Raw genomic sequence first — 15,044 nt, forward strand, 5'->3', positions numbered from 1 at the left:
CGCGACGTCTCCCACACGGCGACACGTGCTTCCGCCTGAACTGTAGGTCGATTACATTTGACCAATACATATATATGGCTGCATGTCGTCTAGAAGGTATTTTTGAGAACATTCCCGTTTGTGTGCCGTTTTCAATGTGTTAAGTTCGTCAGTACAAGTCTGATGTGTCTTTGGGCTTTTGCGTGCTGCTTCTGCCTCTTTCTGGAGCGATCCTGCACCAAGTAACATCCCAATCTGCCGAGGCTGCCAGGATTCACTGGTACATACAGTGAAAGAGGGCAGTTTTGCTTGAGCGCAGACACACATTAGTGGATTCGGAGAAAGTCACGGCTATAGAACTTGAACTAGGATTCTCAGATGCGGAAATTCGCAGATGGATTGAGGCCTAACAGGCAAAACAAAGGGATGAGAGAGCTGCGGAGCGAGAGGCAATCAATGAAGCTGCTGAATTAGCGCGCTTAGCTAACAAGAGGCAGCGTGAGATCCTCCAGCTAAAGCTGCAGCTTCAGGAAGGAGCTCGGAATGTGCCGACAGCGGCTTCTGAAATTTTGACTGCGCCCAGCACTTCCTCGTCATCCCTCAATCCACAGAAGTTATTTCCTTTATTTGACGAGAAACACGATGACTTGCACGAGTATTTACAGCGATTTTAGCGTGTAGAGACAGGTAAGGTCTTATGTTGTTTCGAAAGTTTATAAGCAGAAATTATGAAATTTCTCAGGGATATGTTTTTGCCTCCCTTCGTCTTCGGTGGTTTGATATATGTAAAAAAAGGAGAAGGCATTTCATGTATACAAGTGCTTTAAGTGCGCTCTTAAAATTGGCAGAGTGAAAAATACAGAAAGAAAACACGAGGGCAAGCAGATGCAAGTATATCAACAAGCTGTAGTCGATCCCTCACACGGGTGCTGTGTGCGACCTACGCAGCTGTATTCCGCGACAGATGTGCGTGTGTTCCGTATTCTTGCAAGCTCTCACTAGGACTACAGAAGCTGCGCCATCGCGCCGAACACGTGCATTTCGGGCGAATCACTTCCACCGATACTATCGTTTTCACGTGACGTAGAACGCGGCAGGGTGGATGATTCGAGGGGTCTTGCTCAACCAGCGAAGGCAGCGCGCACTGATAAGGATCGCTCGTGAATACGTCCCATGCTGCGACGCGATGCCATTGCAATAAATTTTTAAAAGACAGCGCAAATAAAATGACTGTTCAGTACTTCAAACAAGAATGATGGCACCAATGCGACATACGCGCCTGCAAAACATAATGGGCGCGTTAAGTTAAGGCACTCGATCGCGCACTAGCCAGCAGAGTCCGCTCTTTTAAACTTAGCGGCTAAAAAGCGACTTCCGGTGCGTGATTGCGGAGCACGCTCTGCGCGCCCCATCCTGGAAACGGTGCACGAGAGCGCGCGCCTGCTACGGCTTCCGGAAGAATGACGTGTTCCTACTCTTTCCACTGATCCAAGTCCGTTCTCCTTGCCCACTCGTTCCTCCCGCCGCCGCGCAGCCGGGCGTCTGTGCTCTCAGGCGAGGTCGGGAACGTGTTGGGGGGGGGGGGGGGCGCTTTGAGCTTGGCGCGAACGTTGAGCTTGCATCGTATACGTATGCTGCTGCTGCCTCTGTCGCCGGGCGTCAAGTTCTTCTACCTCTTCATCGTCTAACAATAACTGCAGGAGTACGGTCGGCGGGGCCACTTTCGGAAAGCGCGCGAAGTGCGACAGCGGATGCGGAAGCAACATAACATTCGCCAGACGGCGCGTTCGTGCACCCGAAAACAGTCGGCGAAAACGGCCGTTAAGCTCCGAAGGCGTCGCACTCGAGCGCACTCGAGCGTGCTCCTTTGGAGTTCGGAGCGCGCTAACTTAACGCGCCCATTGTGACAGCCTAGAGTCGCATTTTTACCATGATGCGGAAAATTAAAATCACATCTGCAAAAGTATGCCAGAACGGCTGCAGGTTATGAGCGATCCCTTTGAACGGGGACGTAGAATGTGCCACGAAGCTCTTGCAATTATATTGACTAATGTAAGGGATGTCTGAGGCCTAAGATAGTTGCCAACCTTGAACACCTTTGCTCCGCCGAATGGTTTCCAATTGTCAACAGACCGCGTCTTCCAGTGCGCGTGCGATCCGCTCATACGGACTGACCGTGGACCGAATCTTCCGACAGGATACGCCTTTTGGGCGGCACAACCCGGTCCGCACGCGGGCGGACGAGGGCGGAACGGACGGGCGTATTGACCATGTTTCGTCCCTTAGATAATCATCGAGGATGGTTTCTTCTAAAATTTTGTCTTTGAAATATTGCTGGTTATTCATATCCTTTTTCCCCTTCTGCAGTACGTGCTCTTCTTTCGCATGCTTCACCACCGGGCCTTACACTTAGTGTTCCTGCCATTACTCCTTTACACGCTGTATATGCAGATACCTAGCGCTGCTTGGCTTGCGGTAGCGTTTTACACGCCATATTGATTGTTAGCCTCTTACCAGTATTTCCCTGCCTTTCGACCGAATTTGGTGGTTGAATATGGTGTTTTCCTGAAAGTAAACAAACACACAGTCAAATTTAGTCACACGGGTGTAATAAATAAAATCAGTCAATAATCCGTGTATAAACTCGAAAGACAAGTTCCCTTAATTACCTAATACAAAATGAATCACGACAGTGCTAGAACGTTAAGCGGTTGATGGATACAAAGACCTTCCCATCATCTACAGGCAATCATCACAGCTCCTCCATTTCAGAGTACCTGTACTGCTTAACTGCATGCATGTTCATTAAAAAATTATATTTCTCACATGTACCATCGTACTACACATTTTAAAGCTTCCACCGACACGTGCACAAGGTGTCCAGCATTCCTGTGAGTAGGTCTTCTCACCTCTGGCGAGCGTTTGGAAATTACCCACACGCTAACAGCTATACTCATTAAATATTTGTAGATCGTTACTAACTGCTGGCGCTGCCAAGTGCAGATGCTTGTATTTCTTTGTAAAAAAAAAACATTCATTGAGCGCAAGAAAGTGCCGAGAATAGGGGCTCTGTTCATGACACACCTGCTAGTTTCACAGTCGCCATTATCCGCCATGTTGCCTTATTGGCTGTCGAGATATCGCATGTTCTAATATTTTTGTCGGAAAGTCGAAGTTTCGCAAAAAACAATCTTTTTTTATCAAGATGACTGAACGTTACGTCGAACTCCTTAGTGCCTTTTTTTCTGGTATGAGGCAGCAATAATGTTAGCAGTTGGAAAAAACTGAGTAGTAGTGTTGAGAAGACCCTGTGCATTGCATGTGCAGCTTTGCAAATATGTGGCTGTGGTCTGAGATAGCAATCATGACAGCTTGTTAACTGGCAGAATAAATATCACGCGAAGAATCGTCAAAGAAATGGCCATTTTGAAAACGTTAATTCGACGTTGCGTAACGTTTTGCTGGGCCTCTGTTGCAGAGTTCTTCCAAGGCCTGAATGTGTGATGCGACGAGGCGGGCATGATAAGCTGATGAGCCGCCATATATTATGGCAGCGGATGAGTTTATATTTATTTATTTCAATGCCCTCAAGCGTCTTAGCGCTATATAATGGGGGACAGTATTATACAATCGTTAGGTACAAGGATACAAATACTAAGGAATAGAACAACATAGTTACAATAGAAATGGAGCGTTTAGAAATGAAATCAGGAGAGTGCTTGACAAATGATCGCTCACAACTAAAACATTATGTGTGGATGTGCTATCGTAAACACCAGAGACCAGTGAAGCTGGGGAACGCCACTAAAGTAGTGACAAACCACACACAAGACACACGAGCGCCGGCAAAAAGACCCTACGGCATCCGCCAAAGGCATCTACTACGACGTCCGCGATTGGCGTGGCCAACGCCGTAGCACACACCGCCGTTGTCTCCACTCTGTACGGAGCGGCGGGCGAGGCGAGACATCGAGGCACCCTAGCAGGTGTCGGAGAAGAACACCCCTCTTCCGCAGATTGACCGCCCCCCCCCCCCTGCTTCGCGCGCTGCAGGAGAGGGCACGCATCTGGGCCACACCACCTAGACAAGAGAAGGCCTGAGCGCTCGGCGAGTGACGTCACGGAGAAGAGGCCGGTGGCATGCTCGGGAAGACGGGTTGAAGGAAGTATCGCGCCCTTATATCCAACGTTAACCAGAGCTCAGTTATTGTTTCTTTAGGCATAGTAGAGCAGATGGTCCGCAGAGAACAGATGGTGTTCCAAGTTTATTTTATCTATGCATAACTATTTACGTGCTGCATTATTAAAAAGGCCGTCCACAAAAAATGATATGCTTCAACCTTAGGATTGAGAAAGAATTTCAGGTAAAAGATGAGAGGGAGCATCGCTTATTGAAAAGTCACACTGCTGCCCTCTTCTTCAGAGTAGCTTTATTGCCTTGATTTATCGTCGGGGTGAAAGAGTTTGCCGCTCATGTGACCAAAAAAGTTCTTCAACAAAATGTTAGCACTGCACCGTAACATATATCACATGACAACTTCACTGGTGTGCCCTTCTTCACATTCGGGACACATGTATTTATACCCGTCTAGATGAGGCTCTCAACGAATAATTTCGGTTTCGAGGCATTGTTACATACAGTACCGCAGTCCACATATTTACAACTCAAATGAGTTTACCAATGCAGATACAAAAGATTCGTGCAACTATTTAAAAAGAAACACCTGCCTTATTCCGCAGAATTCCAGCTTTTCTCTTCTTTGCCTTATCATTGGCACCCAATATCCTGTCATAGATCATGCGGAAACATGAACGCACGATTTTTCGGCCCCGATTTGTAATTGCTCCAGCAACTGGGCACGCAGCACTTATTAGGCATACCTTGGCATGAACGTAATCCACATTCCGCGGCAATGAAGGCTTGCCGGACACACAACCACAATCGCAGCACAAGCGTAGATACTACATGCATGGTTCACGTCCAGAAAAAAAAAAAGTGCGCTCGGAAGCATGTCAAAGCATGCCAGGACTTTTCTAATCCCGAAGCTATCCAAGCAGCGCAGGGTTCCCGGAACTAATCGAATAGTTATCGCCGTCGTCGCCCACTCGATCTCCCGCCTCTCATTTTGAGCACAGGTGCGCCGCTCGTAGCTTCGTAGCACGCTGCACGGAACTTCTATGTGGGCCTCTTTTGCGTGACATAGCTCAAGGGGAAAGGGTACAGCCAGAAGTCCTTAAGTTCTCTAGAGGGCGCACGTCAATCCGGGCCGTGTTGCTCGTGCGAGCCGCTTCTTCTCCCCCGCTAGGCTCCACCCACCCTCGCCCCGTCGCTATGCTCCGCAAGGCTGTGTTTATACTCTGCTTTCATTTTCGCTCAGCTTTCCCTCCACCAGCTCGGCGGAGCTGCGCACGTCAAGAGAAACCCAGCGAGGTTCTAACAGCTCTATTGTAAGAGAGAGGTATACTATATGAATTATCTATTTTCTGCAGAAAGATGAGAATAAGGTTGGTGAATGTCGGCTCTAGCCAGATGCACCAGTAATTATGCATTAAAAGACGATACAGCAGTAAGGGTATTCATTTATTCCTGTAAATCATTATACTCTTTTAATGACAACACCATTGGTGAGTTCTCACATTTCAATGTTCTTGCAAAAATTGGTTATACTTTCAGACATTGACCTTTGCCCCAAGAGAGGCGCCTGAGGATATTCCTAGGGGCAAAAACTGTATGGCTGTAATGCATCGAATGAAGGAATGTCATGTGTCAAGGTTCTAGAGGTTAAAAATTCGCTTCAACACCGATACGCTTTCATAGTAAAAAATGTATGTGTTCATAGGCCGCCTTGAAGTGTACAGGCTATTTAGGTGTCATATTAATGAATTGTATTCTAATGCTGATATAATTATTGTTGTGTAAGCATGTAACATCCTTTCCGAATTCGCAGCTAACAAATTGCGTGTTAGGACCTAATTTTTATAAGCCTTATTTCCATTATACTAAATATGAATATGCCACGTTATATGAAGTGCACACCCAGATATTTAAATGATTGTATTGTTGCGATTATGCTGTCATTTATTAAATGGAGGTTCCCAGCAGTATTAGCGAGCATAGAAAACGTAAGCAGCTTCGTTTTGTCAATGTTGATCTCCATTTTACACCATATGCCCCACTCATGTGAACATATTATATGGCCCTATAGAAGCAGTACGTCAAGCGGCTTAGTTATTTGTCTGTATATCACACAGCCATTGGCGAAATGTCGTATATTAGAATTAATGTTACTGGCTATGTCGTCAGTGCAAGTTGTGAAGAGGAGCGACCCTAATACTGATCCCTGTACGTGGAAGGCCCAATATTACGGCAGTGTAGCTTCATATGTGCTCCCAAATCTGGAGTTGTTCAACGTGGCTGGGGAAGAATTTTTTAATCCAAAGCTTGGTATTACAATGAAGGCGCAGCTTACAAATTTCGTGCTTCTTACGAAGTTTCTTATTGCCTCATTCCCCCCCCCCCAGCCGTCGTTTGGGCCTATGATTATCTTTTTCACATTTCGGTTCAGAGCGTTTCCATCGCTTTAGGGTGCTGTTTGCATTTGAGTTTCAGGACTTGATTTCCTTAAAACAATCGTTTAGGTAACCTTGGTTTAACATTACAAGCGCTCAACGACTTTTCGTGCTTTTTATTGCTGCATCCGTATTGCAATCGACATTAAGTACTTTTCACCTTATCAGAAGCTATGACAACCGCGTTCTTTTTTTCAGTAATGAAAAAAAACGCACGCAACGCGGCACCTCAAAGTTTCATTACATACCATCACGTGGTGTGACTAAGCAACGGAGTGAACGATCGATGGGAGTACAGACGCTTGCGTCGTGCAAGCGACCACCTTTGGCAAGCGCATCGCTCCTGGCAACCAAGTACAGGGCAATTGAAAGTGTAATTAGACAACCAGGTGTAATCAGAAAGAAAGTGAGAAAAGCATAAACAGCGAAGTGGATTCTCAGAATTGAAACGAAAAATACCGTGAAGATTAAGAAGAATGAGAAAAAAATAAATTAGAAGGGAATATCTGTACGATAGCACGAAGGGAAGTGCCATTGCTATTTGAGGATCGAGTTGGTTGCCTAAGGACGGAAACATACCGGAGCTAACGTTCGCAATTAAATGAGACATGTGTACGCTGCATCAAAAATCCGGACACCACTGAGTATATCTTAATGGAATGCCAAGGGATTCACGCAGAGAGACCGATGCCTATCGTACAACTTCGAGTGCTTCGATTTCAAGCAGACGGAAGTATCAACCGCCGGTCAGCAGTCCATATAAGCAAGAGACGTTTAAAGTACTGGTGGAAGAAAAGCTGGGAGTAGACTGATATGACCCGAACCAATGTAGGTACAGACAGCAGTACAAGGTGGATAGGGAAGACCAAAGAGACGTATACAAGGATGCTAGAAGGAAGAGCATTCATAGCATACCTGAGTAATTGAAATGGCTAGACGATTTGTCATAAGTCATTATGATCGGAATATTTAACCGCTTCTCATGCAGCCGAGTCGGGCTAAGTAGTTTGCGGTTCACCATATAGTGATAACGCGGCCTGGAATGTGCACTCTTCACCATATGTCGGTCGCTATGCTGTCTGAAGGTAGAAAACAAGCAAAGAAAGCGCATTGTCGCCTATATACAAATACACCATTTCGTTTCTCAGAAACAGCAATCTTGGCTAATGTAGCAGATGACGGCTTGCACACGGCAGACGGCGGAAGTGAGAAGCGTTTTCCACTGAAGAATTTTACGTTCTGAGCTTGCTGCTTTGTTTTATTGCGATAAGAGAACAACACCGTCGCCGCGCTCCGTATGCTGTGCGTACCACTGAAAGTACGTAAGGGGAGCTGACGATCGCGGCCGAATCTGGTGCACGCGAAGGAGGAAAGCGGAGAGCAAGCGTGCCGTCTTCCCTCACGCGAAAGGTCGTGTGGGAATGGATGGGCGGGAGGGGGGCCGCGGCGTGGGGCTCCGGCAACAACCGCGTATTTGGCGACCGGGCGGAAGAGGAACTGACGATCGCGGCTCCATCTCACGCATGAGAGGGAGAAATGCGGGGAGGCAGCGCCGGACTGAGGTGAGAGTGGTTTCTACTCCACCAGCAGCTGTGTACTTTGCGCAGAGGCGTGCGGCCGCACGCGCCGCATCTTGAAAGCTGTGCTGTGCTCTCGCCACTCAGTTTGCATTGAATCGATACGCAGGCCTAATGTAACTTCGCTCGCTGCTGCTGCCGTGCTTCTCACGCAAGCGTTTTGACAGCGAGTGTCTGCGTATTTGTATTAAACAGTGGTGCTCGGATCCATCAGCGATAAAATATATGCGTTGTACCTGTTGAAATTAATGGTCAAGACTGCTAGCCGTCCTTCAGCATCGTTATAGCCTGTAAGGATTTTGTACGTGCCGAAGTCGTGCGTAGCGTGTACGCACAAAGCGTTCCACGCCACATCCGGCGCGTGGACTATGATTTTGATTGGCAGCGGAACTTGGGCAAAACTTGTGAATAGTGAAAGCCTCCCGAATTGAATTCGGAATTGTCATGGTGACGGCATCAGCAGCTTGGGCAATCGCTTCCAGAGGCGGCAAACTTCAATATGCCCGAGGAAGAGCTCCAGTGTCACTTCTGCCTGTAGAAAATGTCGGGCCACTGGCTGTCCGACGATCTATAAGGGGCAAGCCACGTCTGCGGGGACTGCTTGGCGAGCCTCATTCGCTCACAGTCAAACAGCAAATCATCTGCGCCCTCCGATCCTACGGGACTGGGAGTTACCAGAGAAGCGTCGGTTCAGACTGTTACATTGGTCGTCACTAAACGTCTGTAAGCCGCTCCATAAGGGAAGTCTTCGATTTCATCGATGCAGTTGTACAAAAGCGGTGGTTCCCTTTCCCGAAGACTGTAGCCGAGCGTGCGTAATTTCGGTATCTGTTCTGCAGTCGGAAGGATTTTTATTGTGATGGAATTATATGGACACTCCAGATGCACTTCTCGCGTAGGCGTCAGCGTAATGTTTCGTATAAAGGGCGAAAACGCGATCCCCGCGCGTCCTCGCTGTCTGTGTGTGTGAAAGCGTGCGAGCGGAGCCGACGATTGCGGCTCTATCACACCCGCGCGAAAAGGAGGAGAGCGAAAAGGAACTGCGCCGTCTTCTGTCGCGCGCGAAGCACCCACTGTTGTGAACACCGGGGGAGGGGAGGCAGAGGGCGGCGTACTAGTCCGGCTGCGGCAGTGTATGTGATGGCTGTATGTTGATAGCGATCTGCGATGGGGGCAGTCTAGGTGCGTCGACGGCTGGCAGCTTTGTGCGTGCTGTATGTATTCGGCGCGCAGTTTGCGTTGAAGCAATAGACAGCACGAAGGTCACTTCGCTCGCTGCTGCTGCCGCGCTTCCTAACGCCAGCGTTATGACAGCGAGTGTCCGCAGTGATCCTGTGTGATGTGTTCATGTTTGCTGCGTGCGCTAACACCATGCTTGTTAACTTAGCTCGAACGGCGAGACTAGAAATGAAATAGACTTCATACTCTGCGCTAACCCTGGCATCATACAAGATGTGGACGTGCTCGGCAAGGTGCGCGGCAGTGACCACAGGATGGTAAGAACTCGAATTAGCCTAGACCTGAGGAGGGAACGGAAGAAACTGGTACATAAGAAGCCGAATAATGAGTTAGCGGTAAGAGGGAAAATAGAGGAATTCCAGATCAAGCTACAGAACAGGTATTCGGCTTTAACTCCGGAAGAGGACCTTAGTGTTGAAGCAATGAACGACAATCTTGTGGGCATCATTAAGGAGTGTGCAATGGAAGTCGGTGGTAACTCCGTTAGGCAGGATACCAGCAAACTATCGCAGGAGACGAAAGATCTGATCAAGAAACGCTAATGTATGAAAGCATGTAACCCTACAGCTAGAATAGAACTGGCAGAACTTTCGAAGTTAATCAACAAGCGTAAGATAGCTGACATAAGGAAGTATAATATGTATAGAATTGAACATGCTCTCAGGAACGGAGGAAGCCAAAAACAGTGAAGAAGAAACTAGGAATTGGCAAGAATCAGATGTATGCGTTAAGAGACAAAGCCGGCAATATCATTACTAATATGGATGAGACAGTACCAGTTGCACCATCGACGATAATGGAAGAGAAATTAGTCCAGAGGAATTCGAAATCCCAAAGGTAACGCTGGAAGAAGTAAAGAAAGCCTTGGGAGATATGCAAAGGGGGAAGGCAGCTGGGGAAGATCAGGTAACAGCAGATTTGTTGAAGGATGGTGGACAGATTGTTCTAGAGAAACTGGCCACCCTGTATACGCAATGCCTCATGACCTCGAGCGTACCGGAATCTTGGGAGAACGCTAACATAATCCTAATCCATAAGAAAGGGGACGCCAAAGACTTGAAAAATTATAGACCGATCAGCTTACTGTCCGTTGCCTACAAACTATTAACTAAGGTGATCGCAAATAGAATCAGGAACACCTTAGACTTCTGTCAAGCATAGGACCAGGCAGGATTCCTTAAAGGCTACTCAACAATAGACCATATTCACACTATCAATCAGGTGATAGAGAAATGTGCGGAACATAACCAACCCTTATATATAGCTTTCATTGATTACGAGAAAGCGTTTTATTCTGTCGAAACCTCAGCAGTCATAGAGGCATTACGGAATCAGGGTGTAGACGAGCCGTATGTAAAAATACTGAAAGATATCTATAGCGGCTACACAGCCACCGTAGTCCTCCATAAAGCAAGCAACAAAATCCCAATAAAGAAAGGCGTCAGGCAGGGAGATACGATATCTCCAATGCTATTCACAGCGTGTTTACAGGAGGTATTCAGAGACCTGGATTGGGAAGAATTGGGGATAAAAGTTACTGGAGAATACCTTAGTAACTTGCGATTCGCTGATGATATTGCCTTGCTTAGTAACTAAGGGGACCAATTGCAATGCATGCTCACTGACCTGGAGAGGCAAAGCAGAAGAGTGGGTCTAAAAATTAATCTGCAGAAAACTAAAGTAATGCTTAACAGTCTCGGAAGAGAACATCAATTTAGAATAGGCAGCAAGGCACTGGAAGTCGTAGGGGAATACATCTACTTAGTGCAGGTAGTGACGGCGGATCCGGATCATGAGACGGAAATAATCAGAAGAATAAGAATGGGCTGGGGTGCGTTTGGCAGGCATTCTCAGATCATGAACAGCAGGCTGCCATTATCCCTCAAGAGAAAAGTATGTAATAGCTGTGTCTTACCAGTACTCACCTACGGGGCAGAAACCTGGAGGCTTACGAAAAGGGTTCTACTCAAATTGAGGACGACGCAACGAGCTATGGAAAGAAGAATGATAGGCGTAACGTTAAGGGATACGAAAAGAGCAGATTGGGTGAGGGAACAAACGCGAGTTAATGACATCTTAGTTGAAATCAAGAAAAGGAAATGGGCATGGGCAGGACATGTAATGAGGAGGCAAGATAACCGACGGTCATTAAGGGTTACGGACTGGATCCCAAGGGAAGGGAAGCGTAGCAGGGGGCGGCAGAAAGTTAGGTGGGCGGATGAGATTAAGAAGTTTGCAGGCATGGCATGGCCACAATTAGTACATGACCGGGGTTGTTGGAGAAGTATGGGAGAGGCCTTTGCCCTGCAGTGGGCGTAACCAGGCTGATGATGATGGTGATGATGAATGTTTGCAAGCTCATATGACCAACAAAAGTACTTTTCATACCTTGTATGACTGTCTGCTAATTTGCTATCGCAATCGATGCTTCGCCTCTTGGGCAAAACTCCAACTATTTTTCATAATTGTTCACCAATACGAACTATTTATTATAAAGGAGGTTTATTACAACGACGGGCCGAGGACGGATAAAGCGCTTGACCGAGCACAGCCTCTGAGCTCGAACATCTACGGCACGATGCGATGCTTTTGGCAATCCTGCCTACGTCCAAGCGGTCTTCGTTACAATGTCCCCATTGTAAGATGGAGCCAAACTAAATAATAGGGTTTTATGTGCCAAAACCAAGATCTGATTATGAGGCACGCCGTAGTGGGGGATTGCGGAAACTTGAACCACGTAGAGTTCTTTAACGTGCGCCTAAATCTAAGTACACAGGTGTTTTCGCATTTCGCCCCCATCTAAATGCGGCCGCAGTGACCGGAATTCGATCCCGCGACCTCGTGCTTAGCAGCCCAAAACGATAGCCACTAAGTAACCACGGCGGGTAAAAGAAAGGAGCCATCCTTGTGACTTGGTCTCAAGATTAGGCCGCAGCCGCTGCACGTAGATAACTTCGCGGTTACGACGACGCATGTCAGACGGCGTTGTCAGTGGCTCTGTGAGGTAGTTGACGGGAGAAATTCGCTGCAAAACACGGTATGGTCCATCGTACTTAGGAAGAATTTTTTAAGCGAGTCCTGGTGTGCCGGTCGGTACGGACAGCCAAACGAGGGTTCCCGGTAGAAAAGTTGGAGTGGAGTTGCGAGCACTGGGGGGGGGGGGGGGGGGGTTCTGATTTTTGGTGTTTCTGATCGTCTGCATTGAAACGGCGAGCCAACTGACGATATTTATCTTCTCTTGCGGCGTCCAAGATTGGCAGGCATTCTGATAGGTCTAGGCAGTAGGGCGGAATTGTATCGATTGTATGAGAAGTATCACTGCCATAACGAAGATAGAAGGGGTAGAAACCGACAGTGGCTTGCGTTGCAGTATCGTAGGCGTAGGTGACGAACGGGGAAGAACTAGGTCCGAATCGCAGTAGTGGGAAGCATTGTACATAGCGAGAATACCACCAAAGATGCGATTCCGTGGCCCCATTGGTGTGCGGGTGATAGACGGTACATGTGCGATGAACAATAGCACATTTATCAAGCAATTTTTCAACGAGTTCAGACAGGAAGGCGCGGCCTCGATCGCTGAGGGGTTCACGAGAGCCTCTATGACGAAGCACAAACGGCGTATTATAAAAGTGGCTATTTCCTGCGCTGTAGCAACTTGGAGGGCAGCGTTCTCTGCATAGCGTGGTAAGTGGTTTACGGCTACTGTAATCCACCGGTTTCCGGACGTAGTCAAAGTAAGTAGACCATATAGATCGACACCGACACAATCAAGAGGTTGTTATGGGCATGGTAGGAGTTGGAGTTCACCGGCTGGGAGGTGCGGCGGAGATTTGCGTTGCTGACATTCACGGCAAGAGCGGATGAAGTTCCGAAAGAAGGTAACGAAGGTACACGTCCCCCGCCAGTAGTAGCGATGCCGAAGTCGCTAATATGTCTTAAAAATCCCGGAGTGGACACACTGGAGTACCGAGTGGAACCAGGATCTCCAGACTCTCTAGATGACGAGAAACCACGTACGTCCCTCTATTGCATAGTTGCGTCGGTACAGGAGCTGATCACGGATCAGAAAATGAGAAACTTGGTGCCGAAGTGTTCGAGAGGCCAGAACTGTTTAGGTATCTGAGATAAGGTAGAAAATGGGACAATCCAGGGGTAATTGTGTTGTTCGGCAGCAGTTGTGTCAAAGTCAAGAGACGACAACGTGCGCTCGCAGAAGGGCTCACCAGTGGTCTCTAGCGAGAGTGGTGTGCGGGAAAGAGCGTCAGCGTCTGAATGTTTACGCTCGGAACGATACACCACGCGTATGTCGTACTCCTGGATCCGCAGGGGCCATTGAGCGAGGTTGCCAACACAGCGGATGGTGGTGGGTCACTACGTCAAAAGCGCGCCCATATAAATAAGGGCGAAACATTCCCAGCGCCCAGACGATGATCAAGCATTCCCTTTCCGTTACGCTGTAATTACCCTCCGCCTTGGTCCACGTGCGGCTAGCATAAGCCACGACGTATTATGCCTGACCAGGATGACACTGTGCGAGAACAGCAACCAGGCCTGCACCACTTGCGTCGGTGTGCTTCAGTGGGAGCTTGAGGGTCAAAATGATGAAAAATAGGCGGCGTCTTGAAAAGACGCCGCAAGGTGGTGAACGCATGGTCACAGGCAGCGGACCACGATGAGAGGTCTTTGGCGCCACTAAGCAAATGCCTGAGGGGTGATAGCATACCGATACGAAATTTTGAACGATGCGAAATAAGAGTGCAAGCCGATGAAACTGCAAAGTTCTTCCATTGTAGTGGGCTTAGGAAAAGCAGAAACGGCCCCCAATTTCTCAGGATCCGGAAGAATGCCATCCTTGGACACAACAAGGCCGACAATTGTGAACTTGCGTGCGGCAAAGTGACATTTCTTGGGATTAAGCTACAGACCGGCGTTGATCAAGGAACTCAGCACGTGCGGAAAGCGACGCAGGTGTGTTGCAAAGTCAGGGGCGAACACCGCGATGTCGTCAAGGTAACTTCGACATATCTTCCATTTAAGGCCGCGCAAAACGCTGTCCACCATCCTTTCGAACGTAGCAACCGCGTTACGAAGTCTGAAAGGCATGACGGTGAACTCATATAGGCCATCTGGTGTAACAAAAGCAGTTTTTGGGTGATCGGCCTTCGCCATCGGGACCTGCCAGTAGCCTGACCGCAAGACCAATGAAGAGAAGAACTCGGCACCTTGTAAGCAGTCCAGAGCATCATGAATGCGCGGCAATGGGTAAACACCTTTAAGGGTGACCTTGTTTAGGAGCCGAAAATCTACACAGAAGCGTATAGAACCGTATTTCTTTGTCACAAATGCCACAGGAGAAGCCCATGGGCCCTGAAAAGGTTTAATCGCACCTCGTCCGAGCATGTCGTCAACCTGATGGGAAATCACGCGGCGTTCCGCAGCGGATACGCGATAAGGAAGTTCGCGCACCGGTGGGTGGGAGCCAGTGTCGATGTCGTCCTCGACTGTTGATGTGCTGCCTAAGAAGGCGTGTGCGACGTCGAAAGAAGTTCGGAAGTGCTGTAGAATGGTAAGAAGCTGGCATCGCTGCGAGGGTCTCAGATGCTCGGCGATGAATGGGCAGAAGACAACCGTAGATGTTGGATCAGGATCAGAGAGGGTGCTCAGGTCATGGACGGCCTT

At 48.2% G+C, this 15,044-nt stretch overlaps 1 protein-coding gene across 2 annotated transcripts in view; it reads right to left on the reverse strand.

The window, feature by feature from the left end:
* The window catches only part of LOC142576684 (uncharacterized), a 268,560-nt gene that overhangs the window by 21,426 nt on the left and 232,090 nt on the right, over nucleotides 1-15,044 (reverse strand). The window contains exon 5 of one of the 2 annotated variants that reach the window (XM_075686915.1): nucleotides 2,494-2,544. The exons of the other annotated variant lie outside the window; for it this stretch is intronic. Coding sequence (XP_075543030.1) covers nucleotides 2,494-2,544 — 51 coding nt within the window. The remainder of the gene's footprint in view (nucleotides 1-2,493; nucleotides 2,545-15,044) is intronic. 2 annotated transcript variants of the gene reach the window in all.

This window comes from Dermacentor variabilis, chromosome 3 (genome assembly GCF_050947875.1).
Source record: "Dermacentor variabilis isolate Ectoservices chromosome 3, ASM5094787v1, whole genome shotgun sequence".
In the NCBI taxonomy this organism is placed as follows: domain Eukaryota; kingdom Metazoa; phylum Arthropoda; class Arachnida; order Ixodida; family Ixodidae; genus Dermacentor; species Dermacentor variabilis.